Genomic DNA, 25,134 nt, shown 5'->3' with positions numbered 1-25,134 from the left:
TAATGTGAAACATGCCCCTGTAACATGCTGTTCGTAACACAGCAGTCCTGTGCCTGGACGCACAGCTGGACGCACACCTGGACCAAGGGTAGCAGGGAATGGATATTGGCCCCCTCTCGCCACAGCGTAAAACCTACTCATGCATACATGACAGCAGTTGGGGGAGGGGCTGATGCTCTTACGAACAAACCAGCCTGGCCCCTGCCAAATACCTTTCCCACTTTACTATGAAACGTGGGTCCTGAGAAAGACAGCGTTAACACTATCACTAGTGGGCCCTGCCCCTGCCCCCGACCCCACCGCCCCCCCCCAAAGACTTCTCCTCACCCAGCCTGACTGGCTGCTGGTGGTTCTGCCCGGAAGGTGATCCACTCTAAGAACCTGCTTCGAAGCGGTACCCTGGTGGGCTCCTTCAAAATGGATGTGGGGACCGTGTACTCCCAGCCTGGTGAGTAACCCCCTGAGAATGGACCGGTGCATGCATTTCCAGAAGCAACATATGGCGTCCTTACCGCTGTATTGGTGCCTAGGTCATCCATCAAGGAGCATAGACCACTAGCCATTAGTACGCAGCCATGGGGGTGGCAGGGAAGTGGTGTGCACATGTTCTGTGTGCCACATGTACCCTGTCGGATAGTCGCTCGGTCATTATGGCGACAAGGGATCTGGGAATAGTGGTACAGAGAGGCAGCTTCAATACATGTGGCACGAGAGAGCATCACTTCCGTGTCCTATGAGAACGGTTATACCGAGGACTTTGAGAGGCCTGGGAGGGGCCATGCCCACCCACTGCCTCTGGCTGGCACCTGCTGAGCAGAAAAAAAAAAAACCAAAACAACCCTGCCATCCTTACAAAACCCCTGTCACCCCTTCTGGTAGTTAAGAGGTCTGAGGCTCACAGATGTGCCAGGGTTTGACCCAGCCAATCAGCTAGGTAGGGGGTACCAGGGCATGTGCTTCAGAGCACCCATAAAGTCACACCGTCCAATCTAAATGGGACAGTGGATGGCAAGTGGAATACAGCAACTTTGGGGGACTCTGGGCTCTGAAAACACTTTTCACAAGGGACCCAGGCCCCCTGAGGAACAGCCGTGGTGGGAGGGCTGTGTCTGCTTCGTCATCCCACAGGCACCTGTGGCCAGCACTGTGTGGAGTTGGCAAGGGCACCTCAAGTGATGGTCTAGGAGGCTTGCCATTACCTGGCCAAGTTGAAACAAGTCCCTGAAACAAAACCGCTCAGAAGAAACCCTCTAATGGTGACAATACCGTCTCATTCTGCCATGTCACATTTGACCCTCACAAAGTAGACGGACACACACTAACATCCCTTCCCACTTTACAGAGACGCCAATGAGCAAGAAGAAATGGGGGGGGGGCGCCTTGGGAGGTGATGCTAACAAGCAGGTGGAAGAGTCGGCTCTTTCTTGTGGCCCTAATAACACTCAGCTGGTACCCACTGTGACAGTGGCTGACATCAGGAAATGTGAATCTAGTATCTAAGACTGCACACATGAACGCACAGATCAAAACATTCCAGATGTGTGAGGCCTTCAAGCATCTAGTTGGCTACCTGTGACGGCAGACAGGTAGACTGGGGTGTAAGTCAGTTAATGGAGTACTTGCCTGATATACCCAAAGGGGTGAGTTAAATCCTCAGCACTATATAAACCAGGCGTGGTGGCACACAACTATAATTCCAGCCCTGGGGAGGTAGAGGCCGGAGAATCAGAAGTTCAAGGTCATCCTTAGCTATATAGCAAGTTCTCTAACTGGGATTCGTGGAAAGAAAGGTAGGTTGACAGGCCCCAAGTGATGAGGGGACTTATCCCATGTAAGAGGGAGTGCTTGATCTCCTGGTACCCAGGCCTCTCCACTGCCCCACACACGCTTGGGGCCTCCAGGTAAAGATTATGTTGCTTCCCAGGAAACATGCCCAGCCATGGTCCATAGGTTTGAATGCTGCTGCCAGCATCTCTGGAGATGACCTCTTCTCTAGGCTGAGCATCAGCAGGCCCTCAGCCAAGATAAAGGGTGGAAAGCCGGTGGAGATTTTTTTTTTTTTTTTTTTTGGTTTTTCGAGACAGGGTTTCTCTGTGTTCCTTTCCTGGAACTCGCTTTGGAGACCAGGCTGGCCAGGCAGTGGTGGCATACGCCTTTAATCCCAGCACTTGGGAGGCAGAGCCAGGCGGATCTTTGAGTTCGAGGTCAGTCTGGGCTACAGAGTGAGTTCCAGGAAAGGCACAAAGCTACACAGAGAAACCCTGTCTCTAAAAGCCAGAGAGAGAGAGAGAGAGACAGACACCAAGCTGGCCTCAAACTCACAGAGATCCACCAGGTGGTTGTGGTTTGTTTTTTTGTTTTTTTAAGATTTATTTATTTATTATGTACACAGAAGAGGGCATCGGCTCCAGATCTCATTACAGATGGTTGTGAGCCACCATGTGGTTGCTGGGAACTGAACTCAGGACCTCTGGAAGAGCAGTCGGTGCTCTTAACCGCTGAGCCATCTCTCCAGCCCTCCGGTGGAGATCTTAATATGCACCCCTGGTGACTGAGTTCTGGTTGAGAAAATGCTGCTGTTACAGAGGAGGTTGGTAGGTTCAGACACTGGGCCAGACACATTCCGGCGGGTCTAACTTCCCGATCCCTATAGACACCGTTGTTCCCATCTGACTGTAAGGAAACAGACTCTTCAAACTTAAATTGCTAGTTCAAAACTACCGGGGTGGCAGATGGAACTTGAGCTCAGGCCTTCAGCACAGCTTTTCCATCAGGGTAACCCATTCCCAGACTTGCTGCTACTGCGGAGTCTGCCTCTGAGCCTGGTCCCTCACAGAGGCACGGCTTGTCTCTTAAACGGCTCTCCAAAGTTCGGCCTGACCACACAAGTGCAGGAACTTGCTCGCTGCTGCCCTCTGCCGGAGATGGGTTGTGGTCACAGATGGCCAGAGCGGCGGGCCTTTTTATAGCCTTCCCTCCTCAACCACAGACGTGAGAGCCAGGCAGAGGCAAAGCCTGGAGCGGGTTCTCCTGGTTTTCTTACATCTCCAGCTGGAGATCGCAGCATCCAACCTGAGAAGAACTTCAGAGGCCATAAACCCAGTGTGTACCCCCAAAGGGCTGCCCCTCAGCTGCTCCCCTGATGGTCATCAGGCCAGAAGTGGGATCCTCGCCACCTGTATTTTAGACAACTATTCCATGTATGTCTGAGCCAAACCTGTCATCTGTATTTATCACCTATAATCTTCACCCAGGTTTTCAGGTTCGTCTTCCAATCACTGTGAGGTTTAAAGGTAGATTTTGTGTTACCCGAATCTTTTTCTCTCCGCATTAAATCCCCCCTCCATTCCGCATTTCACTCAACCTCATACACGCCTGCCAATTTACCCGTCCATACAAACATCCACTCCTTCGTCCACAGCCTAACAGCTCCTGCTACCCATGTGTCCACGCACCTTCTACCCACACATCCCAAGGCCAGCAGGCACCCACACTCAGCTCTGTCCATCCCACCGGCCATTGGGTGACCCTTCCTACCTCTATCTGCTCAGAACCAGGAGGTTCTGGGGACACACGGCACCCTCCTCCTGAGGCCACCAGCTGGAAGTCCCCAGCAGAAGGACTCCAGTGATGCCCAGCACTCAGGCTTCCTGGCCTCTCACCAACCTTGAACCTCACTCGACATTGCCGTGGCCTTAGCTCTCTTGACAGCTGGGCCAGCGGACGCACACACAGCCTGGATTCTGCTCCCTGCCTCAACCTCACCTCAAGGGTCCCACGGGGGTCAGGACCTTGGAGGACGCAAGTGAAAAAGGGAGGAAGTGGGGTGACTGTTCTGAGCCCCTGGAGGTTGCGTTATCTGCAGGAAACGATTAAGAAGGTACCCGTACCTGGTACCTGCTCACTAGCTTTAAAATGAACCCAGTGAGGCAGATCTTCCTAAAATGCCTCCTTGGTTGACACTTGTCCTGTGTCCTGGGGACACGGGGGAGGCACACTACTAATCTCTGTTTCGGTCTAAACATGGAGACAGGCAGTGTATAGATGTACAGTGAGGTGGGGGACGTGGACCCGGGGCCCTGAGAGCACCCAGGGGTCAGAGCCCATCCTCTGAAGTAGTCAGAGGAGGCTGCATGGAAGAGGAGACCCTTGGACAAAATGAGTAGTTTTCCTGCTAAACGGGGCGGGGTAAGGTGAGGACATTTGGAGCAGACACGGCGGCCTAGAGTCTGGCTGGATGTGGGCTCAAGAAGCAATGAGCCCTTTTCCTGGACAGCCCTGGGGTGGTGGAACCAAGAAGGAAGAGAGTATCAGGACTCCCTTGCCAAACCTTTGGGCTTCACCTCAAGACACAGCAGAACTCAGAAGGGCCGGAAGGGGGGACAGGATAAGGAGCCTCTATTTTAGTAAAACTTGTCTGGCAGCTATGTGGGGGCAACTGTATGTAGCAGGGAGCATGGGGGAGACCGCAAACTCAGAAACTGACTTGGAAGCCATTTGGAGTCCTGAACTATACTCCTGGGTGGGGCGCTGCCCAGTCCTCTAGCCACAGAGGCCCTCTGTCTTCATCGGGTGGATGCAAGGAAAGCTGCAGCCCCAAGTCTCCTGGGCCCGCTGCTGCAGCCTTGAACTTGCAAGGTCTAGCAGGCATGTCCCATGCCTGGCTTGGGATGGGGATGACAGGTGCCATGCCCCTCCTCACCACTACAGAACACCAGTTCCATCACAAGTGGGCCATCCTGTCGGACCCCGATGACATCTCTGCCGGGCTGAAGGGCTATGTAAAGTGTGATGTCGCTGTGGTGGGCAAGGGAGACAACATCAAGACACCCCACAAGGCCAACGAGACAGACGAGGATGACATTGAGGGGTGAGGCCCCCCCCACCTCCCCTAGAGACCTGCTCACAACCCCTCCTCCCCCCAAAAAAACCTCCTGAAATGGCCTGAACCCAGAGTTCCTGCCATGACCCCCTTACTTCCATGATCCCCGCCCCCGCCCCCGCCAGTCTCCCCTCCAGGGCCAAGGGCAGTGTGGCCGCTGGGGTTAATAGAGGGCAGTGCTTTGACATCCAGACTTCCAATGGAGAAAGCTGCTGGAAGCAGGCGATGCTGGCAACTAGGAGATTCTACCACTGCCAGGGCCCAAGGGTTCCAGTGCCATGTACACAGGACAGCAGCAAGATGGCATGCAGTGTGCCAACTTCAGGCAGCAGATGGTGGCTAAGAAATACTTCAGGACATTGTCTGGACTCTCAAAATGTGCTGGGAGCCCATGAGCCTGGTCTCCCATGGGCAGGGGGAGGAGACCAGCTCCGGGGAGGTTTTTGTCTCGGGGAGAAAGATGGCACAGAGATTTGAAAGTTGACGCCATGATGAGTATCCTTTTTAACAGTTTACATAGTGCTCACACACTGTAGCCTATGTGTTGCTTTTCTGAGAAGCGGCTATTAATGGCATTGCCACCTTGATGCGGAAGAAACTGAATCTGGATGAGATGGGAAGGCTTTCCTGTACTCACAGGAACCTGCTGCTCCCCGAAGGCGTGCCCGCGGAACGTCAGTGGGCCCGGTTCTACGTGAAAATTTACCGAGCGGAGGGACTGCCCCGGATGAACACAAGCCTCATGGCCAACGTGAAGAAGGCCTTCATCGGTGAGAACAAGGACCTGGTAGACCCCTACGTGCAAGTCTTCTTCGCTGGCCAGAAGGTACCGAGGACGGAAATGCCGGAGGATGGGGTGGTGGGCTTCAAGTACAGGCGCTGGGTGGGAGGAAGGGGCAAAGCAGGCGAAGTCGGGAACCTCCAGCCGGGGACGCATGCGCCAACGCGGCACACACTAGCCGTGACTTCGTCTCACCAGGGCAAAACATCGGTGCAGAAGAGCAGCTATGAGCCGCTGTGGAACGAGCAGGTCGTCTTTACAGACCTGTTCCCCCCACTCTGCAAACGCATGAAGGTACAGATCCGAGACTCCGACAAGGTTAATGACGTGGCCATCGGCACCCACTTCATTGACCTGCGCAAGATTTCCAACGATGGGGACAAAGGTCAGCGGCAGAGCGTGGATGTATGGGGGGGGGGGGTGAGAATGGGGCATGATGGGAAGAGTGAATGAGGTCCCTTCCCTTTACACCACCCCCGGACCTCAGCCAGACAGGGCTTTTAAGGGTCTTCTCTGTAGCCCCTCCCTGAAGGAAAGAAAGGACGCACTAACTCAAGACTGGTCGGAGCCGACTGGATTTAGCAATTAGCTATGTTGCCTTTCCACCTGTTCCCCATTGGCCAAATGAAAATAAGAACCGTCACACATTACAGGGCACGCGCTCTGCATATATAATCTCCGAGTTTTCACTAGTAACTGGTGAGAACAGCGACACCTGTGGGGGTAAACCGTACCCCAGGATCCAGGAACAATGCCAGGCACAAGGACACAGTGAGACAAGATGCCACTCTTATACCTCCTCATGGCCCCTGGGGGAATTGGAGAGACAGACATGATGTCAAATGACCAGGACAGCAGGCAGAAGAAACAGAAGGCCACAGTGCAGTTCCACATGCCGGAGAAACCCAGAAGGTGGCTGGAAGTACCTGCTCAGAGATGTGGGGCTTCTTCAGGGTAGGCAGGAGTAGAAGAGACCATGACCAAGGGTGCACCACCTACTGAACATACTGTAGCCACCCAAATGTGCACTTTACACGCCAAATTTTATAAGTGAATTGTATCTCAATTCTTTAATGCCGCGTTTACAAAACAAAGAAAAATTAAATATAAGAGCTGGGGAGATGGTTCATGAGGATCTAAGTTCAATCCTCAGAATCTATTGTAAAAAAAAAAAAAAAAAAAAGGCAGGACATGATGGCATGTGCTTGTAACCCCAGCGCTGAGGAGGCAGAAACGGGTGGATCTCTGGAGCTCCCTGAATCCCAACTAGCCTGGCCAACTTGCCAAGTTCCAGGTCATTGAGAAATCCTGTCTCAAAAACAAGAAGGAAAAAAAAAGAACAGCACTTGAGGAATGACATCAGAGACTGGCCTCCATGTGCACACAGTGCACCCATACACACACATCATACATGCACACACACACACACACACACACACACATGCACACACACGTTTTGTTTGTTCATTTGTCTTATATAGACCAGGCTGGCCTTGAACTTAACAGATATCTTCTGCCTGCTAGGATTAAAGGTGTGTGCCCACATTCGGATTCTGGAGAGCGAGGGGGGGGGTTGGGGAGAAAGAAAGGAGAGAGAGAGAGAGAGAGAGAGAGAGAGAGAGAGAGAGAGAGAGAGAGAGAAAGAAAGAAAGAGAGAGAGAGAGAAAGGAAAGACAAGGCATAAGGACGAATTAGATTCACATAAGGCAAGATTTGTTGGATAAGGCACAACAAATCCTAAGCCTGAGAGAAGTAGCTGGTGACAGAGAACGAGGCTGCTCTCCAGCCCCAGGTCCTGTTCAGCCCACCATGATCACAGCCCAGGGTGCTTCTCCCTGAAGGAGCAGAGGGCCCGTGAATACCCAAGAGAACACAGAGAGGAGGGAAGGACTCCTAAGCAGGAGGGGCAGGATATGTGTACATCCTACACCCAGAAAGGAAACAAAAACAGAGGATCCGTGCTGTGGAGTTCAGGAAGTGGCGCCTGTCCAAAGGTGGTGCCTACAGCCGTGGGAAACAGGAGTCTGGCTTTCTCTCCCACACGTCTCACCAAGGCCCCTGCAGAGAATAAGACACCAGAAGGCACACTATATAGGCACGAAAAAGAAAGCTGCCCCATACCTGCCTGGGACCCAATAGCCTTGAGCCCGGTTCCCAGCAGGCCACAAAGATCCCTGCATCCCGAGTGAGCCTTGGATGCGACAGAGTCTTTCTACCTCCCTTCACGGCCGCAGGCTTCCTGCCCACGCTCGGCCCAGCCTGGGTGAACATGTATGGCTCCACACGCAACTACACACTGCTGGACGAACACCAGGACCTGAACGAGGGCCTGGGGGAAGGTGTGTCCTTCCGCGCCCGCCTCATGCTGGGACTGGCTGTGGAGATCCTGGACACCTCCAACCCAGAGCTCACCAGCTCCACGGAGGTGCAGGTGGAACAGGCCACGCCTGTCTCGGAGGTGAGGGCAAGCCTGTGCTGCGGCACGATCCCGCACTGGGTCCTCTCCTCAACCGGCCAGCCGAGTTCTGGGTTTTCCCTCTTGTTGCCCGGTCAACTCAGAGGCCCTCATCTGGCCCTAGACCTCAGTCCTCACCTACTGTTGGCCTGTGCTCTACCCAGAGATCCTGTTAGAGCCGCCAACAACCAAGATGGTGCCCCCATGGCATCCTTGTGTCTACAGAGCTAGCCATCCTCTCAAGGACAACTAGGCTGGGGGCTTGAGTCCAGACTTCCTACCCCCCAAGCTGAATAGGACACACCCCAACTATTAGCCGAGAGCCTTTCTGTGACATTAGGAACCTGATCCAGGCCTGTTACCCAACTAAAGCTCAATGTAGGTTTTAACTGCTTCCCCCACAGAGCTGCACAGGAAGAATGGAAGAATTTTTTTTATTTGGAGCCTTCCTGGAAGCCTCGATGATTGACCGGAAAAACGGGGACAAACCAATTACCTTTGAAGTGACCATTGGTGAGTGCTGCTGGGATCATGCGGAGGGTTTCAGGTCCGGGGTTGTCACCGTTGACCCCATGCCCTAGGCTACAAAGAATGGGTGTCTTAGGGTTTCTATTGCTGTGACAAAATACCATGACCATAATAAAGCAACCTGGTGAGGAAAAGGTTTATTTGGCTTACACTGCCACATTGCTGTTCCTACTGAAGGAAGTCAGGACAGGAACTCAAACAGGGCAGAAACCTGGAGGCAGGAGCTGATGCAGAGGCCATGGAGGGGTGCTGCTTGCTGACTTGCTCCCCATGGCTTGCTCAGCCTGCCTTCTTATAGAACCCAGGATCACCAGCCCAGGGATGGCCCCACCCACCATGAGCTGGGCCCTCCCCCATTGATCACTAAATGAGAAAATGCCTTACAGCTGCATCTCAAGGTAGCATTTCGTCAGCGGAGGCTCCTTCCTCTGATGGCTCTAGCTTGTGTCAAGTTGACACATAAAACCAGCCAGGACAGTGGACAACGCTGATGTGTCTCCCCGACTGTCCTCAAATGCCCATAAAGTGTATCTGGTTCTTGAAAGTGTACTTGACTATAAGAGAGGTCAACCATCACTCCACCAAAGATCCAGACTGGGACTAGAACATTATAAGAAAGAAGGGGGACTCCCCCCACCCCCCCACAGTAGAGAAGAGGAGAAATCCAGGCTATGTTCTGAGTTGGGCACAGCTATCATCAGAGCTCGCCCTTAGGGGTGACATGGGACCTTTCTCTGGATGGTGTCTGGGCCCTTTACCTCTCCAAGAGACATACATGGACTGGATGGAGGGTGGGATGTAGGCATCTTACAAGCCACTCCTTGTCTAGGAAACTATGGCAATGAAGTCGATGGCATGTCACGGCCCCCGCGGCCTCGGCCCAGGAAGGAGCCTGGGGATGAAGAAGAAGTAGATCTGATTCAGAACTCCAGTGACGATGAGGGTGACGAAGGGGGGGACCTGGCCTCAGTGTCTTCCACCCCACCTATGCGGCCCCAGATCACAGACAGGTGGGCTGGTCACTCACCCGGCCTCCAGCGGCCTTGGCCCTCACCTCCCAGGGCCCTAAACTGCAACATCCCTGACCCCCCCCACCTCTGCATCCCACACCAGGAACTACTTTCACCTGCCCTACCTGGAACGCAAACCCTGCATCTACATCAAGAGCTGGTGGCCTGACCAGCGACGCCGCCTCTACAATGCCAACATCATGGACCACATAGCTGATAAGCTGGTCAGGGCCAGGCGGGGGTGGTGGGATCTGGAATTGTGGGCATGTGTGAGGGACTCACCTGTAAAACACAGGCTGTCTATCCAGAGGCTGTCTTGAAATAGAGAAAGGGGACCCCCCCCCCAAACAGGATCCCAGAGCTCCGGAGTAGAGTCTAAGGGTCTGACCCTCTAGGTCTGGGCTCTCAGAGGCAGCTGGGAACGCTTCAAGTCTACCCAAGGCCTCTCTCCAGCCCGGGGTCCTGCTCAGCCCACCATGGTCCCAGCCCAGGATACTTCTTCCTGGAGGAGCTGAGGACCCATGAGTAACCAAGAGTCCCTAATGTCTAAAACAGGCCCTGGGAACTTGGCTCCTTCATAATACATATGGAACGCCGCGCCCCCCTCCCTCATTACTAGGTTCCTCTTTCCTGGGGTGAATGGGACGGACAACTGGGATGAGGAGGGCTGGGGCCCAGAGTGCACTTGAAACCCCGGTTCACAGGAAGAAGGTCTGAATGACGTGCAGGAGATGATCAAAACGGAGAAGTCCTACCCGGAGCGCCGCCTGCGGGGTGTGCTAGAGGAGCTGAGCTGTGGATGCCAGTGAGAGTGTGGACGGAGAGGGCAGGGTGGGACAGTGGGCACTCCAGCCAGGTCAGGGCAGAGGAGACTAAGCCCTGGGTCTTCCCCACCCCGGTCCCTCTACAGCCGCTTCCTCTCCCTCTCGGACAAGGACCAGGGCCACTCGTCCCGCACCAGACTGGACCGGGAGCGCCTCAAGTCCTGTATGAGGGAGCTGGTGAGTTACTGCTGGACCCCCGGGATCCAGAAAGCCAATGAGCAGGGACATCTGTTCCTGATGTCGCGGCTCAAGCTGTCACCGAAAGCTGAGTGCGCCTCCCACCTACACACTCTTCCCCACCAGGAAAGCATGGGACAACAGGCCAAGAACCTGAGGGCTCAGGTGAAGCGGCACACTGTCCGGGACAAGCTGAGACTGTGCCAGAACTTCCTACAGAAGCTACGCTTCCTGGCAGATGAGGTGGGTGGCCCAGAGGACAGGGGCAGCCTAGAAAAGGGCTGGCCAGAAAGTCCACACCCTGGGCGGATCCTGTTGCTCAGAGAGCCACTCTGGACAAGATGGAGCAAGTTCAGTGGGCGGGGAAAAAGGAAAACCCAAGAATGAGGGTCTTTCCCCTCCGAGCCCCCAGCTTCTCCTCAGCCAGGTTCCCGCTCTCCAGAGTGTGGTGCATCAGGCTCAGGGTACCATTATATACTGAGGCCAGGTCCCCCTGGCGTGTGCCCTTGGCTCTCTCTCCACTGCAGCCCCAGCACAGCATTCCAGATGTGTTCATCTGGATGATGAGCAACAACAAACGCATCGCCTATGCCCGGGTGCCCTCCAAAGACCTGCTCTTCTCCATTGTGGATGAGGAACTGGGCAAGGACTGTGCCAAAGTCAAGACCCTCTTCCTCAAGGTGCCGCTGGGGATGGGACTTGGGTGGGGTGGGGCGGGTTCCACCGAGTCTGGCAAGCCTAAGAGAAGGAGGTAGAGCCCTTAACTAGCAGGTGTTCAGAGGTCCGGAGCCCACCCGGCCCCATCTGTCCACACTCTTAGTCTTTCACCCCCATATCTGTATGGTGAAGGAGTAGGCCCAACTTTGCCTAACCCTGCCTGAGGCTTCACCCTGAGCACCCCCCCCCCCGCCCCTTACCCTGTGAGCCCCGGAAGTTATCAGGCTCTTGGTGACCCCAAGCCTGCCCCTAGCTGCCAGGGAAGAGGGGCTTCGGCTCGGCAGGCTGGACGGTACAGGCCAAGCTGGAGCTCTACCTGTGGCTGGGCCTCAGTAAGCAGCGAAAGGACTTCCTGTGTGGCCTGCCCTGTGGCTTCGAGGAGGTCAAGGCCGCCCAAGGCTTGGGTCTGCACTCCTTTCCACCCATCAGCCTGGTCTACACCAGTGAGTGAGGACTCCTTGTCCTGGGTGGGCCACTCTCCCAGTTTGAACCCCCAGAGGGCCACGGTGGGGGCGGGGGCCATACGGCATTGGCTCAACCCGCTCTTCCCCACAGAGAAGCAGGCCTTCCAGCTCCGAGCCCACATGTATCAGGCCCGAAGCCTCTTTGCTGCTGACAGCAGTGGCCTCTCTGATCCCTTCGCCCGTGTCTTCTTCATCAACCAGAGCCAGTGCACGGAGGTAAGGACCTGAGGGGGAGGGGGCTCTGGAGGGGAGGGGCGCTGGAGGGGAGGGGCTCTGGAGGGGAGGGGCTCTGGAGGGGAGGGGAGGGGAGGGGCTCTGGAGGGGAGGGGCTCTAGAGGGGAGGGGCTCTGGAGGGGAAGGGATGCTGGAGGGGAGGGGCTCTGGAGGGGAAGGGATGCTGGAGGGGAGGGGCTCTGGAGGGGAGGGGAGGGGCGCTGGAGGGGAGGGGGCGCTGGCTGTGGGAGCACCCGGAGGCAGCACAACTGGTCTGCTACTCCCCAGATCCTCAGAGGGAAGCCCTTTAGATAACTGGCTAGGCTAGTAAAAACCACCGGCTTGGACTAGGGCTCCGCCCACAAAGCAAGATGACTTTGGTAGGGTACTAGGAACAGACTTCCTAGAATGCCTTGACTTTCAGATTTCTGGGAAAGTAGGAGAATCCAACACTCCTGCCTGCAGGGTACCCTGCCGCCCACGACGACGACGAATGGTGTCTGCCATTTGTCCTCCGTCCTCTCTCCACGACGCAGGTTCTGAACGAGACACTGTGTCCCACTTGGGACCAGATGCTGGTATTCGACAACCTGGAGCTGTACGGAGAAGCTCATGAGCTACGCGACGATCCCCCCATCATTGTCATTGAGATCTACGACCAGGACACCATGGTAAGGGGGGGTACTGGCACCAGTGACCTCTAGCAGCCCCCTTCCCCCTCCCCTCCCCCCTCCCTTCCCCCCTCCCTTCCCCCCTCCCCCCACACTAAAGCCCTGTACTGCCCCTGCTCCTCAGCTGGATTTGTTGGGAAGCGAGGCTGGTAACCAAGCTTTCCAGGTGCCTCCTGCCCACCCACAACCTGATCCTTTTCCAGTACCATGAGCCTCTCGGGGACTGGGAGCAAACCATGGTGTTTCCCACCTTCTGGAATCAACACACTGAGGCCGGTGTCTTCCAGAGATGTACCAGGGAGCCCTGTAGTCACAGTCCCACCCCACTGCCCAATCCAGGGCTCTGATCCCTTCCTAGATTTATCGCGTTCTGTAGCAGCCTCGCGTGGACGTTCTAGGGTAGGGCGGAAAGATCGGTTCGGATAGTACCCTTTCCAAGCGGGCCTAACTCTGCCTATAAGCCAACTCACTCTGTTGGGGTGCCCAATAGAGTTTTGTTGTGTTAGGGCAAAGCTGACTTCATGGGCCGGACCTTCGCCAAGCCCCTGGTGAAGATGGCAGATGAAGCATACTGCCCGCCTCGCTTCCCACCCCAGCTTGAGTACTACCAGATCTACCGAGGTAATGCCACCGCCGGAGACCTACTGGCCGCCTTCGAGCTGCTGCAGGTAGGTGGCGGAGGGGGGGTGGGGGGGGCTTGCAAGCCAGGGCTGGGAGAAAGATCTCGGGGGCCCCTGGGCTCTCTGGCCTGCCTGTCCCTTCTGATCTCATGACACCAACTCATTGGGGAAATGGCCCCTCTCCCTGGCCGGCCATTGTGATTTATGACCGCATTCCTCAGATTGGGCCATCAGGGAAGGCTGACCTGCCACCCATCAATGGCCCGGTGGACATGGACCGAGGACCCATCATGCCTGTGCCTGTGGGAATCCGGCCAGTGCTCAGCAAGTATCGAGTGGAGGTGTGTACCAGGATTTTTCTTTTGGGCCACCAACCAGCTCCCAAATCATGACGAGGAGACTTCTTATTGGTTATGGATGCCTGGCCTAGCTTAGGCACATTTCTGGCTAGCTCTTTTAACTTAACTTAAGCTGTTTCTCTTCATCTACCTTTTGCCTTGAGGCTTTTTACTTTTCTTTCCTTCTGTAGATCTTACTTTCGCTGCTTCGTGTGTCTGGCTGGTGGCAGCTGCCTGGCTTCTGGCCCTCGGACATCTCTCTCCCCCTCCCTCCTTCTCCCTCTTTTCTCCTCATTTCTCCTTCTCTAGCCTAGATTTCTCCTATTTTATTCTTTCTGCCCACCAGCCCCACCTATCCTTTCTCCTGCCTAGCTATTGGCTGTTCAGCTCTTTATTAGACCAATCAGGTGCCTTAGGCAGGCAAGGTGAAACAGATGCAACACATCTTTACATCGTTAAACACACATCCTTACATTGTTAAACAAATGCAGCATAAACAAAAGTAACGCACCTTTACACAGTTAAATATTCCACAGCATAAACAACTGTAACGCACCTTTACACAGTTAAATATTCCACAGCATAAACAACTGTAACGCACCTTTACACAGTTAAATATTCCACAGCATAAACAACTGTAACAGCACCTTTACACAGTTAAATAGTCCACAGCATAAACAACTGCAACAGCACCTTTACACAGTTAAAGTAATTTCCACAACAGAGGTGTGTGAGGGCGCTGTGCACCTCCCTGCCCTGCCTGTGACCTTTGTCAGAGTCACCTTGAGACTTTTGCCCCATGGAGCAGCTTGAGTGAGCATTCCATGTGAGCCGTCCAACTCCTAGTCCCCTAGCCACACTCTCCGTTTCAGAAAAGGACAGTGTGAGCTCAAGAGTGGAGGGGATTTGTCCAAGATCACTCCCCGGAGCCAGCATCACGGCACAGGCCCCCAGCCCAGGCTCTGATACACACCACCGTGCCCAGAGCCATTCCCAGCCCTCTGCTTTCCATAGCGACCCTTACCCCAAAGGCCCTATAACCTCAGTCCTCTGAGGACACTCACCACGTGCAGCCTCCTGGCACTGTCCCTGTCCATGGCAATCTAGCTTCTCCTCACCTCCCACCTCGTTACTGATTCTCTCAGGTGGCCTTTCCCAGCCACCACTGGCTCCCTTCACAAAGCCACCTCCCCCCCCCCCCCACTGCTCCCAGGTGCTGTTCTGGGGCCTGAGGGACTTGAAGAGGGTGAACCTGGCCCAGGTGGACCGACCACGGGTGGACATCGAGTGTGCGGGGAAGGGGGTACAGTCATCCCTGATCCACAATTATAAGAAGAACCCCAATTTCAACACCCTGGTCAAGTGGTTTGAAGTGGTGAGTGTGGGAGCTGGCGGAACCAGGCAGGGCCAGGTCCGACCAGTGTGGCTTGCCTTAGCCAGCCTCCTCGGCCCCTCTTTCTGAGGCCGAGGTGGTAACGTGTTACCATCATCTCTCAGGACCTCCCAGAGAATGAGCTACTGCACCCACCCTTGAACATCCGCGTGGTAGACTGCCGGGCCTTTGGACGATACACCCTGGTGGGCTCCCATGCTGTCAGCTCGCTGCGGCGATTCATCTACCGCCCCCCCGACCGCTCAGCCCCCAACTGGAACACCACAGGTAGGCCACCTAAAGACTGGGCCTGGCTCTAGTCAGCTCCTAGAAGGACCCCATCTCACAGTGCGGTTCACGTATCCATCAGGGTTGACTCTAGGCCACCTCTATGGGGCAGCGTGGCAGCCTAGTGGGCGGGGACAGGGTGGGTAGGCATCCTTGGGGCCAGAGAAGGCTGCACAGGCCCGCCCTTCACTCTGAGGCCCGCAGCCAGTACTGGGCAGGCCCTCAAATGTCTGAGAACAGATGACCTCTTCTACCATGTAATGGAGGAGACCCAGGCCTTCCCTCGGGCATCGCCTCCAGGCCTCACCTCTCAGTTCTGCTGTCTGGATGCACAAGGATCCACTCTTCTCTCCAGATCACTTCCCCTCCTCACGCCCATCTTGTTCTGCTATCTACCCTGTCCCTCCTCTGCCCTGAGAAAGCTCCAGAATCTGCTGTACTCTGTCCTTCCTACCTTACGGCTTCTCACTGTGACTCTGCTCCTTCTCTGTCGTCTGTCTGTCTGTCTGTCTGTCTCTCTGTCCAGTCAGGCTTCTCCGGGGCTACCACATGCTGTGCAATGGGGGCCCCACTTCTCGCCCCACAGGGGAGGTTGTAGTGAGCATGGAGCCTGAGGTGCCCGTCAAGAAGCTGGAGACCATGGTGAAGCTGGACGCGGTAAGGCGAGCGGCCACCCCACCCCCATTACTGGCCGGGGACACACATGCCCAGTTGGCACATTGGAGAGCCAGGCAGACCTGCCCAGAGAGTGCAACCCTGACTTAACTCTCAAGTGTAGTTGTCAAGAGCCAACCTTGATTCACATGGCACTGCCTGGAAGGGAGCATTGCATACATGTGTACGCACATGTGTGCATGAACAGACGGTATGTATAAGAGAAGTAGTACCAGAGGTGATGACCCGCAGTGTTTCATACTTCAGACATGATCCCCCCCTCCCCAGGCATTGGACTGCTTATGAGAGAGGTGTGTCCTGTACGGGGCCATTTTCCATGCCAAGTGATGCCCCGGGAGCCTGGGATAGGGAAGGATTTCCACAGGGAGGGGGCTATTCCTCTGGCTTTAGGACCAGGGGTGTCTACCTAACAGAGGAAGGCCTGTAGGAGAGGTCAGGATGGGCCAGGCTAGAGCCAGCCTCCCTGAGGCCTAGTCTCTGCTCTGAGCCATGAAGGGGCTCCCTCCCGGCCCATTTTCAGCCTCCTGGTCCCTACCTCACTCGATTCACACAGCCTGGGGTATTCCCTAGCTTCGGAGGCCTGGTCTAAACTGCTCTTGCCCTGACCTGGCCAGTGAGCAGAGTCAGGGCTGCCAATGGTCTCTAGAAAGGACAGCAGAAGGCAGTGGATCCTGGAGCTCTGGGTGGTGCCTGCCTGGAGAGCTTGCTGCCCAGGTGCTCGGTTTTGAATATTCTGCTGCCCAGCTCACCACCCCTTCCCCATACAGACTCATCATGATTCATAAAAAGCCCCCAGGGGACTCTAAGGTACAGACAGCCAGGGATCTAGTAAGCCAGAGGGGACAGCAGAAGTAGCCTTGAATAGGCCCTTGGTCACCTTAGCAGGCAGCCTGCTCTTGGGAACGTGAAGCTTGCCTTGTGCTCAAGATCAGGGGGCTCCCAGCAAAGAGAAAGCATTGGTTGCTGTATGCGCCCTCGTGGCTCCTGGCTTTTCTCACTTCCTGGGCCACTTCTTGGTGGCTAATCCTGTCCTGTCTCCTTGGTTCCTTCCCCCTACAGACTTCTGATGCTGTGGTCAAGGTGGATGTGGTAAGTGTGGGAGCTGTGCCAGGCCCCTAAGGCAAGAGAACCATTCACTGATACCAGTGCCAGGTCAGAAGGTGGCCAACTTCATGGACCTAGCCATCCTTCCCTGAGTGCCAGCCCTGCCTTGACCTGTGGCTCACAGTGGCAGGCTGTGGTTCTTGTGGGGCCACGGTATCCTCCTCCCCAAGGCCTTGCCTCCATGGCATTGGTGGCCCCACAGTACTATGGGGGATCAGATGGCCAGAGTGGGAAGGGATCATTCAGGGTCCCAGGAAAGGGTGGAAAGCAGGAGAGCCTATGGGACGGTTGCCCTGGCCAATCCCCAGGCTGAAGAGGAGAAGGAAAAGAAGAAGAAGAAAAAGAAAGGCACATCGGATGAGGCAGAGGAAGAGGAACCAGATGAGAGCATGCTGGATTGGTGGTCCAAGTACTTTGCCTCCATCGACACCATGAAGGAGGTGAGGCCTGGGTTGGGCTGGAAGGAGGAACGGGGGCAGCAGGTGACCCAGCAAGAAATCACATCCACCTCTCCAGCTCCTACCCTAACCCGAAGAACCCGTTCCTTGAAGTCTCCCTTCAGAACCCTCCCTCTTTGAGCTGGTAGACGGTTTGCCTTCATGGCTTAGTCCCCTCTTGTCAGCCATGTGTCCCACAAAGATCTCTGGCATCTGTATGATGAGCCAGACATCATACTAGATGCTGTGGGGAGTCAAAGATAGGGTGCCATGAACGCCCTGAGCAGCCCCAGGCTTGGGGACCGAATGCACACGTCAACAGAAGGTGAAGATGCCATTGGCCTCCGGGACAATAAGTGGAGAGTCAGAGATGCCTCTTCGTGTTTTGGCAGCAACTTCGACAACATGAGGGCTCTGGAATTGACTTGGAAGAGAAGGAAGAAATGGATACCACCGAGGGTGAGCCCTGGACCCCTGGCATCCAGACCTCTGGGTCCCTGCATCCACGACAATGTCTGCTGCTTCCCGGTTCTGGCCTGGGCTCCGAGGATCAAGCCAAGGACCTCGTCTACAGTGGTTTCCACGCTGATCAGTTCAGCAACCATAGCAGCAGGCAGACACCCAGAACCATAGAGTATCTGAGCTGGAAGGGACCTCCTCGCTGGTGCTACCCATGGTTTTCAATAATCTTTTCCATGGAACAACGGGAACACTATTCTGGAGGAGAAAGGGGTTTCTGTGGTCAGATCTGTTTAGGAAATGCTGGTTTGAGCAGGTTCCTTTGTGTGCAAGATGTCTCAGAGCCTTTATGTTAGTATTGATTACACAGGTGTGTGTGGAGGTGTGTGTGGAGGTGTGTGTGTGTGAGCTCCAACATGCATGTGGAGCTCAGAGGATGACCTCAGCTGTCACTCATCTCCCACCTGATGTGAAACAGGGCTCTCCCTGCCTCTATGTACACCCGGCTAGCTGGCCTGTGAGCTTCCAAGAATTCTCCAGGCTCTACCTCCCATTTCCCACAGAAGCTCTGGGTTTAGAGACACTTGTGCTGTGTACCCAGCCTTTACATGAATTCCTGGGGTTCACACTTAGGTCCTCACACTTGCAAAGCATTTTTTACCCTCTGAGACATCCCCTTAAGCACTGGTATCATCAGTTTTTCAAAGGAAGATACCTTATAAATGATTTCCTCTTTCCTTCTAAGCATGCCAATGGCACTTATGCCCAGAACCCCACTGGATGCAGCTTGGGAAATGCTAATAGGCAGCAATCTTGTTAATATATACCTAGAAAACGATGCCAGATGTGGTGGCGCACTCGGAGGCAGAGGCAGGTGGATCTCTGTGAGTTCGAGGCCAGCCTGGTCTACAAAGCGAGTTCCAGGACATATATATATATATATAAACAAAGGGAGCAGGCCCAGGGCCACACACAAACCCCTGATTCCAGATCCAACTCCTTCCCCACTCACCCTGCCAAGAGCAGGCAACAGTCTGAGTCCCTATCCCAGGCATGACCTGCTGTCTGCATCTCCTCGTAGAATGCATTGAGACTGTAACATTGTCAGGCAGTGGTGATGCACACTTTTAATCCCAGCACTCAGGAGGCAGAGGCAGGCGGATCTCTGAGTTCGAGGTCAGCCTGGTCTACAGAGTGAGTTCCAGGATATCCAGGGCTACACAGAGAAACCCTGTCTCAAAAAAAAAAAAAAAAAAAAAAAAAAGGAAAGAAACAAACAAACAAAAAAAAAAAATGAGAGAATGGGAAAGAGAGAGACTCCACGTTAAATGGAGAAGAGGTAGTGAAGCTGGGTCTTGATCTCAGGCCTGCCTGCTCTGGCCTGTTCCACACCACGCTGCCCTAACTAGGGCCTCCCTTTTCTACTTTGGGCCAGGCCTGAAGGGGCCAATGAAGGGCAAGGAGAAGTCCAGGGCTGCAAAGGAGGAGAAAAAGAAGAAAAACCAGAGCCCTGGCCAGGGATCTGAGGCTCCTGAGAAGAAGAAAGCCAAGATCGACGAGCTTAAGGTGAATGTCTGGGAGCAGATCCTGCCCGGGTGCAGGGCGGGGGGGGGGGGGGGGGGGGGGGGGGGGGAGCAGCTGGGGCAGGCTGCTGGCACGAGGCCTGACCGCCCCCCCCCCCGGCCTGTCCAGGTGTACCCCAAAGAGCTAGAGTCAGAGTTTGACAACTTTGAGGACTGGCTGCACACCTTCAACCTATTGAGGGGCAAGACGGGGGATGACGAAGACGGCCCCACGGAGGAGGAGCGCATCGTGGGTCGGTTCAAGGTCAGGCAAGGAGCGCGGCCCAGCTGTTGATGCCCCCCCACACACACACAACCTCATTTCTCTACATCTCTGCCACTGCCCTCTAGAACCCCTGCACCTTCCATGATCCAGCAACTGGGTGTTAAGGCCTTGCCACGGTGTGGACCTATGCTATTGGCTAGTTGGGCCTCTCCAGGGGAACCTGCAGCCTTACCCCCCCACCCCCACGCCTTGCTCCAGGGTTCCCTCTGTGTGTACAAAGTGCCACTCCCAGAGGACGTATCTCGAGAAGCTGGCTATGACCCCACCTATGGAATGTTCCAGGGCATCCCAAGCAATGATCCCATTAATGTGCTGGTCCGAGTCTATGTGGTCCGGGTAAGACTCCCTTCACACCCCCTCTCTATGAACCCCCCCCCCCCCCGCTGCCCAAGGGCCTCCTGCTGGAGGGACTGAGGTAGCTTTGAGACATCAGAAGGACCCGCGGGTCTAGTCCTCATCTTTCTAGAGAGGAAGTCCAGTCCCAGGGACAAGAAGCAGCAACTTCCCTAGAGCCGCCCGGTGAGACTTCTGTCTCCAACCCGACGCCCCTGCCCCCACGTCTCAACATCATCGTGGGACCCTCAGGAGCAGGGCGAGGGTACCCAAGATTCTACTGAAGCAGCACTTACCCTGTCCAGGCCACAGACCTGCATCCGGCTGACATCAATGGCAAAGCTGACCCCTATATCGCCATCAAGCTAGGCAAGACTGACATCCGGGACAAGGAGAACTACATCTCCAAGCAGCTCAACCCCGTCTTTGGGAAGTAAGGCCTTGTGGTACCCTCTCTGCCCACCGTAGCCCCCAGTCCCGTCCCCACCCATCAACTGATCTCAACCTGCAACCCCCCTCCTCACCCCCGCCTGGCAGGTCCTTTGACATCGAGGCCTCCTTCCCGATGGAGTCCATGCTGACCGTGGCCGTGTATGACTGGGATCTGGTGGGCACCGATGATCTCATCGGAGAAACCAAGATTGACTTGGAAAACCGCTTCTACAGCAAACACCGGGCCACCTGTGGTATCGCACAGACCTATTCCATGTGCGAGGACAGAGCGGGGACCGGACCGGTCACTGGGAGGCGGCTGGGGACCAGGCTGAGGGCAGGGACTGGGGAAGGGGCAGGATGTCCGCTGCTCGGGAGTAATAATTTGGGAAGGTGAACATGCTGAGGTTTCTGTTCTGGGTGATGCCTTCACCCTGAGTACTCTGAGCACAGCTTCAGGGACTGGGCCTGAATACTTCCAAGACAGGGTAGGAAGGGGATTCCAGGACAGAGGAGACAGAATCGGGGAAGCAGAAGGGCACAGGACAGTGGGTAATTCATCTGAGAATCTAGGAAGGCCTCTGCCACTTACAGGCTGAGCGACCTGGTCAAGTCCCTTCCCTCTCTGGCTGTCTGATACCTCACAAGAATCCTTGAGGGATGATGGGGTGGTGGATGTCAGGGCCAAAGACAAGATAGAAGGGTCAGCCTCCAGCAGCGCCAGTGTCCTGGAGCCCCAGGAGGCCGTTGCTGACGGAGGCAATGGCCAGCTGCAGAGAACCGGCCAGAAAGAGCTGCCGCCTGGGATGACCCGGCGTCACGCCTGTGCGTCTCCTCCCACAGACACGGCTACAATATCTGGAGGGACCCCATGCAGCCCAGCCAGATCCTAACTCGTCTCTGCAAAGAAGGCAAGGTGGACGGCCCCCACTTTGGTCCCCACGGGAGAGTGAAGGTCTCCAACCGTGTCTTCACGGGGCCCTCAGAGATAGAGGATGAGAATGGTAAGGGGGGCATCCAAAGCGGCTGACTGGCCCCCACCCCAGGGGCTTCAGAGGCCACCAGCGAGCCACACTTCTCCTTGGGGGACTTCCAGACCTAGTGCACAATGTCCTTAAACTGAGTCCTGGTGACCCTCTGCTCCATACTCCAGAGCTCTCTCTATTCTGCCCAGCCGCTGCCCTGACACCCTCTCCTGTACCACTTACCCACAGAATGCCCTCTGTCTGTCTGTCTCTCACCTGTCCGTCTGTCTGTCTGTCTCTCTCTCTCTCTTTCGTTCATCCCCATGGGCCAGGAAAATGTCCCCTTCTCCAAATAAGCAAACTGAGACCCAGCAAGTTCCAGTACGGTGACTTGCCCAAGGTCATGTATCTCTCCTGAGGCTGAGTAATGGCGTGGACCTAGGTCTCTCTGGCTCAGAACCCCCCCCTACTCCCCCCCCAGCCCCCCCCACTCCTTTCCGGAAGCCTGGTAAGCCAAATTCATAGGAGGTCTGTCTGGGCTCTGTGGTGCAGCTGAGCTCTTGGCCTTTCTCTTCTGTACTTGTCTCCCTAGCAATAAGATGTAGGTGAGGCTGACAGGTCAAGACTCGGAGCTTTGTGCTCCTAAGCTCCTGGCCCCAGCACAGGTCCCCCCCGGTTCTGAAGAGGCTGTGTGGATGCACCTGACCCATTGTCCCCACAGGTCAGAAGAAGCCCACAGATGAGCACGTGGCGCTGTCTGCTCTGAGGCACTGGGAGGACATCCCCCGCGTGGGCTGCCGCCTTGTACCGGAACACGTGGAGACCAGGCCGCTGCTCAACCCTGACAAGCCAGGCATCGAGCAGGTGATGCGCACAGGGCTGGGATCTGGGGTTAGAGATCCCCAACCTGGGATCATAAGGGTAGAAACGGGGCTCGTGAGATCCCCTGTGTCCCCACTGTATTCCCACACGCCTCCCCACCAAGGCCAACTTGAATGGCAAGTGTGTGTTCTGAGAATCCCATCAGGGAGCTGGCTCCCCGAGAAGCTGTCACTGGCTATTGGTGACATTATAGGACATCCAATGGCATGCAGTTTTGGATAGGCCTGGAGAATAGAGAATAAGTCACTCAGACATCTGCCACACCCCTCTCTTCCTCAGGGTCGCCTGGAGCTGTGGGTGGATATGTTCCCCATGGACATGCCAGCCCCTGGGACGCCTCTAGACATCTCCCCGAGGAAACCCAAGAAGTGAGTTGCCTGGGATGGGCACTACCCCCTTACCCCACCTCATCTACTTCCCGCCACAGCCTAGACTTGCCCGAGGGTGGAAAGTAGCCTCCATCAGTCACTGTCTCTAGGGCCTCAGGTGTGGCCAGGCCCTTCTAGAGGAGACAGGAACTAACCTATGAGTTTTGGGGCCTGCCCTAGGTAGGGCAATACCTGCTCTGACCACAGTGAATGAGATGACCTACACCCCAGCACGCCCCTGCACATGCTGACACCTCACAAAGACATGTCCTCTGCTCACACCTGCCTGGGCTCACACGGCTCTCTCCCATATGCGTTCCTAGAGACACACATCAGAGCCTGTTCTGAACCGCCATCAATGCATTTTACCAGCCTTTCTTCCAGGTGACTGAGACACTGTAAACAAAGCGAATGCCTGGAAAAGGCCAGAGGTGGTGGTTGGAAGGGGCTCCCGTCTGGAGCTAAGCCGCCTGCCTCCCCTAGGTGGTCTTGGTCCTGGAACTCAGTGTCCCCCAATAAGGTGGCAGGATGGTCACTGTAGCTTGGACATCATCAGTTCTTGGATCTGGGGCCAACTGTCTGGGCATACAAAGCTGTCTGTTCTCTTGTTTTCAAGCCCTGATGGGGCCATCTTTAATTTCTTCCTTGACTTTCTTTTCTGGCAATCCTGGGGATTGAACCTCTGGGGATTGAACCCAGGGCCTCATGCAAGCTAGGCAAATACTCTACCACTGAGCTACAGTCCTAGCCCTTGTTCCTTGACGATCTTTAACCAGGGGTCGGGCCTGTATTTCCGTCTTGCTCCGGCCACTGCAAATAGTTGCCGCCAGCTCCACCGGGAACAACCTTCCAGGCCTGTGCCTGTCGGCCTGCTGTTCCAGGCTTGACCACAAAGGGGTAACCCAGCCCAACAGATAGAGACTCCGGTGTCACGCTGTTCCAGAGAGCCGCCTCCCACCCCTGTTTAAGAGGGTGACTCAGCCTCACTCATGACAGTTGAAATGTAATGACCTCATTACAAGTAAAAACGCAAAGGGGAAGTCCTCTTTGAGGACAAGGACGTAAAGGAACCCAGAGTCCATGGGCTTAACTAGGAATTTCTTAGAAACAGGGCAAAGCCCTGGCCCCCCAGAGACACACAGACAGCCTGTGGCCCCTGATCCACTGCAGCCGCCCCCAGGAGCCCACACGCATCTCCCTACTCCCCATCCCTGGCTTTACTGCCCAAAAGTGCTTAAGTGTCTGCTCTTGACTGACGGCTTCTCCCCTGTCTCAGCCTGTGCTTGGCTGAGACCCAGCCCACCAGGGCCCTACTGGACAGAAACCCTTTCTAGTCTCCTCCCAGCCTACTCCAGTCCTCAGGGCTTCTCTTGCCAACATATCAAGAGCCCCCCACCCTGACCCAGCCCCAGGACCTGGGACAAGCCCTACCCCAGGTTGCCGATGGGCCTCCCTGCTCCTGTCCAGGTATGAGCTGCGGGTCATCGTGTGGAACACAGATGAGGTGGTCCTAGAGGACGACGATTTCTTCACGGGAGAGAAGTCCAGTGACATTTTCGTGCGGGGGTGGGTGACTGTCACGGCCCTAGGAGAGGCTGAGTTGGGCATGCCCACTTTCCCAAGAGAATGGATAAGGGGGTTCTGGGTGGGGCGAGGTCCCAGAGGTGTGGCCACAGAACTGGAGCAGGTGACTCCCAGCAGGTGGCTGAAGGGCCAGCAGGAGGACAAGCAGGACACAGACGTCCACTACCACTCCCTCACTGGTGAGGGCAACTTCAACTGGAGATACCTGTTCCCCTTCGACTACCTGGCGGCCGAAGAGAAGATCGTTATGTCTAAGAAGGAGTCAATGTTCTCCTGGGATGAGACGGAGTACAAGATCCCTGCCCGGCTCACCCTACAGATCTGGGATGCTGACCACTTCTCTGCTGATGACTTCCTGGGTACTGAGGCCTAGGGCCCAGAACGTAGGGGCGGGGGTGGGCAGGCTGAGTCCATGGGAGGGGGAGTCCACCTAGTCCCCAGAGTCAGAGAGAGCACACGGGGATCTTGCCTCTCCAAGAATCTGCCCAGTTACTTCTTTTCATTTGTTTTTTGGTTTTTTGTTTGTTTGTTTGTTTTGTTTTGTTTTGTGTTTTGTTTTTTTCTCGAAACAGGGTTTCTCTGCATAGTTTTGGTGCCTGTCCTGGATCTCGCTCTGTAGACCAGGCTGGCCTCGAACTCACAGAGATCCGCCTGGCTTTGCCTCCCAAGTGCTGGGATTAAAGGTGTGCGCCACTGCCCAGCCCCAG

At 55.4% G+C, this 25,134-nt stretch overlaps 1 protein-coding gene across 2 annotated transcripts in view; it reads left to right on the top strand.

Moving 5' to 3' along the window:
- Positions 1-25,134, top strand: part of Otof (otoferlin) — a 102,254-nt gene that overhangs the window by 74,021 nt on the left and 3,099 nt on the right. The window contains exons 11-43 of one of the 2 annotated variants that reach the window (XM_076558788.1): positions 364-448; positions 4,711-4,870; positions 5,522-5,708; positions 5,862-6,048; positions 7,898-8,121; positions 8,523-8,631; positions 9,476-9,656; positions 9,760-9,880; positions 10,361-10,461; positions 10,567-10,657; positions 10,784-10,900; positions 11,185-11,337; positions 11,628-11,817; positions 11,930-12,054; positions 12,588-12,722; positions 13,229-13,390; positions 13,564-13,683; positions 14,894-15,055; positions 15,178-15,340; positions 15,927-15,997; positions 17,075-17,104; positions 17,428-17,559; positions 17,949-18,015; positions 19,451-19,581; positions 19,708-19,842; positions 20,062-20,199; positions 20,502-20,629; positions 20,734-20,904; positions 21,472-21,632; positions 22,315-22,457; positions 22,755-22,843; positions 24,311-24,409; positions 24,545-24,786. In XM_076558788.1, coding sequence (XP_076414903.1) covers positions 364-448; positions 4,711-4,870; positions 5,522-5,708; positions 5,862-6,048; positions 7,898-8,121; positions 8,523-8,631; positions 9,476-9,656; positions 9,760-9,880; positions 10,361-10,461; positions 10,567-10,657; positions 10,784-10,900; positions 11,185-11,337; positions 11,628-11,817; positions 11,930-12,054; positions 12,588-12,722; positions 13,229-13,390; positions 13,564-13,683; positions 14,894-15,055; positions 15,178-15,340; positions 15,927-15,997; positions 17,075-17,104; positions 17,428-17,559; positions 17,949-18,015; positions 19,451-19,581; positions 19,708-19,842; positions 20,062-20,199; positions 20,502-20,629; positions 20,734-20,904; positions 21,472-21,632; positions 22,315-22,457; positions 22,755-22,843; positions 24,311-24,409; positions 24,545-24,786 — 4,510 coding nt within the window. Of the gene's footprint in view, positions 1-363; positions 449-4,710; positions 4,871-5,521; positions 5,709-5,861; positions 6,049-7,897; positions 8,122-8,522; positions 8,632-9,475; positions 9,657-9,759; positions 9,881-10,360; positions 10,462-10,566; positions 10,658-10,783; positions 10,901-11,184; positions 11,338-11,627; positions 11,818-11,929; positions 12,055-12,587; positions 12,723-13,228; positions 13,391-13,563; positions 13,684-14,893; positions 15,056-15,177; positions 15,341-15,866; positions 15,998-17,074; positions 17,105-17,427; positions 17,560-17,948; positions 18,016-19,450; positions 19,582-19,707; positions 19,843-20,061; positions 20,200-20,501; positions 20,630-20,733; positions 20,905-21,471; positions 21,633-22,314; positions 22,458-22,754; positions 22,844-24,310; positions 24,410-24,544; positions 24,787-25,134 lie in introns of both variants that reach the window. The other variant, XM_076558787.1, reaches the window with a different exon arrangement.

This window comes from Peromyscus maniculatus, chromosome 22, assembly GCF_049852395.1.
Source record: "Peromyscus maniculatus bairdii isolate BWxNUB_F1_BW_parent chromosome 22, HU_Pman_BW_mat_3.1, whole genome shotgun sequence".
In the NCBI taxonomy this organism is placed as follows: Eukaryota; Metazoa; Chordata; class Mammalia; order Rodentia; family Cricetidae; genus Peromyscus; species Peromyscus maniculatus.
Note: the sequence above shows the minus strand (reverse complement) of the source record. Positions and strands in the feature narration are given on the sequence as shown.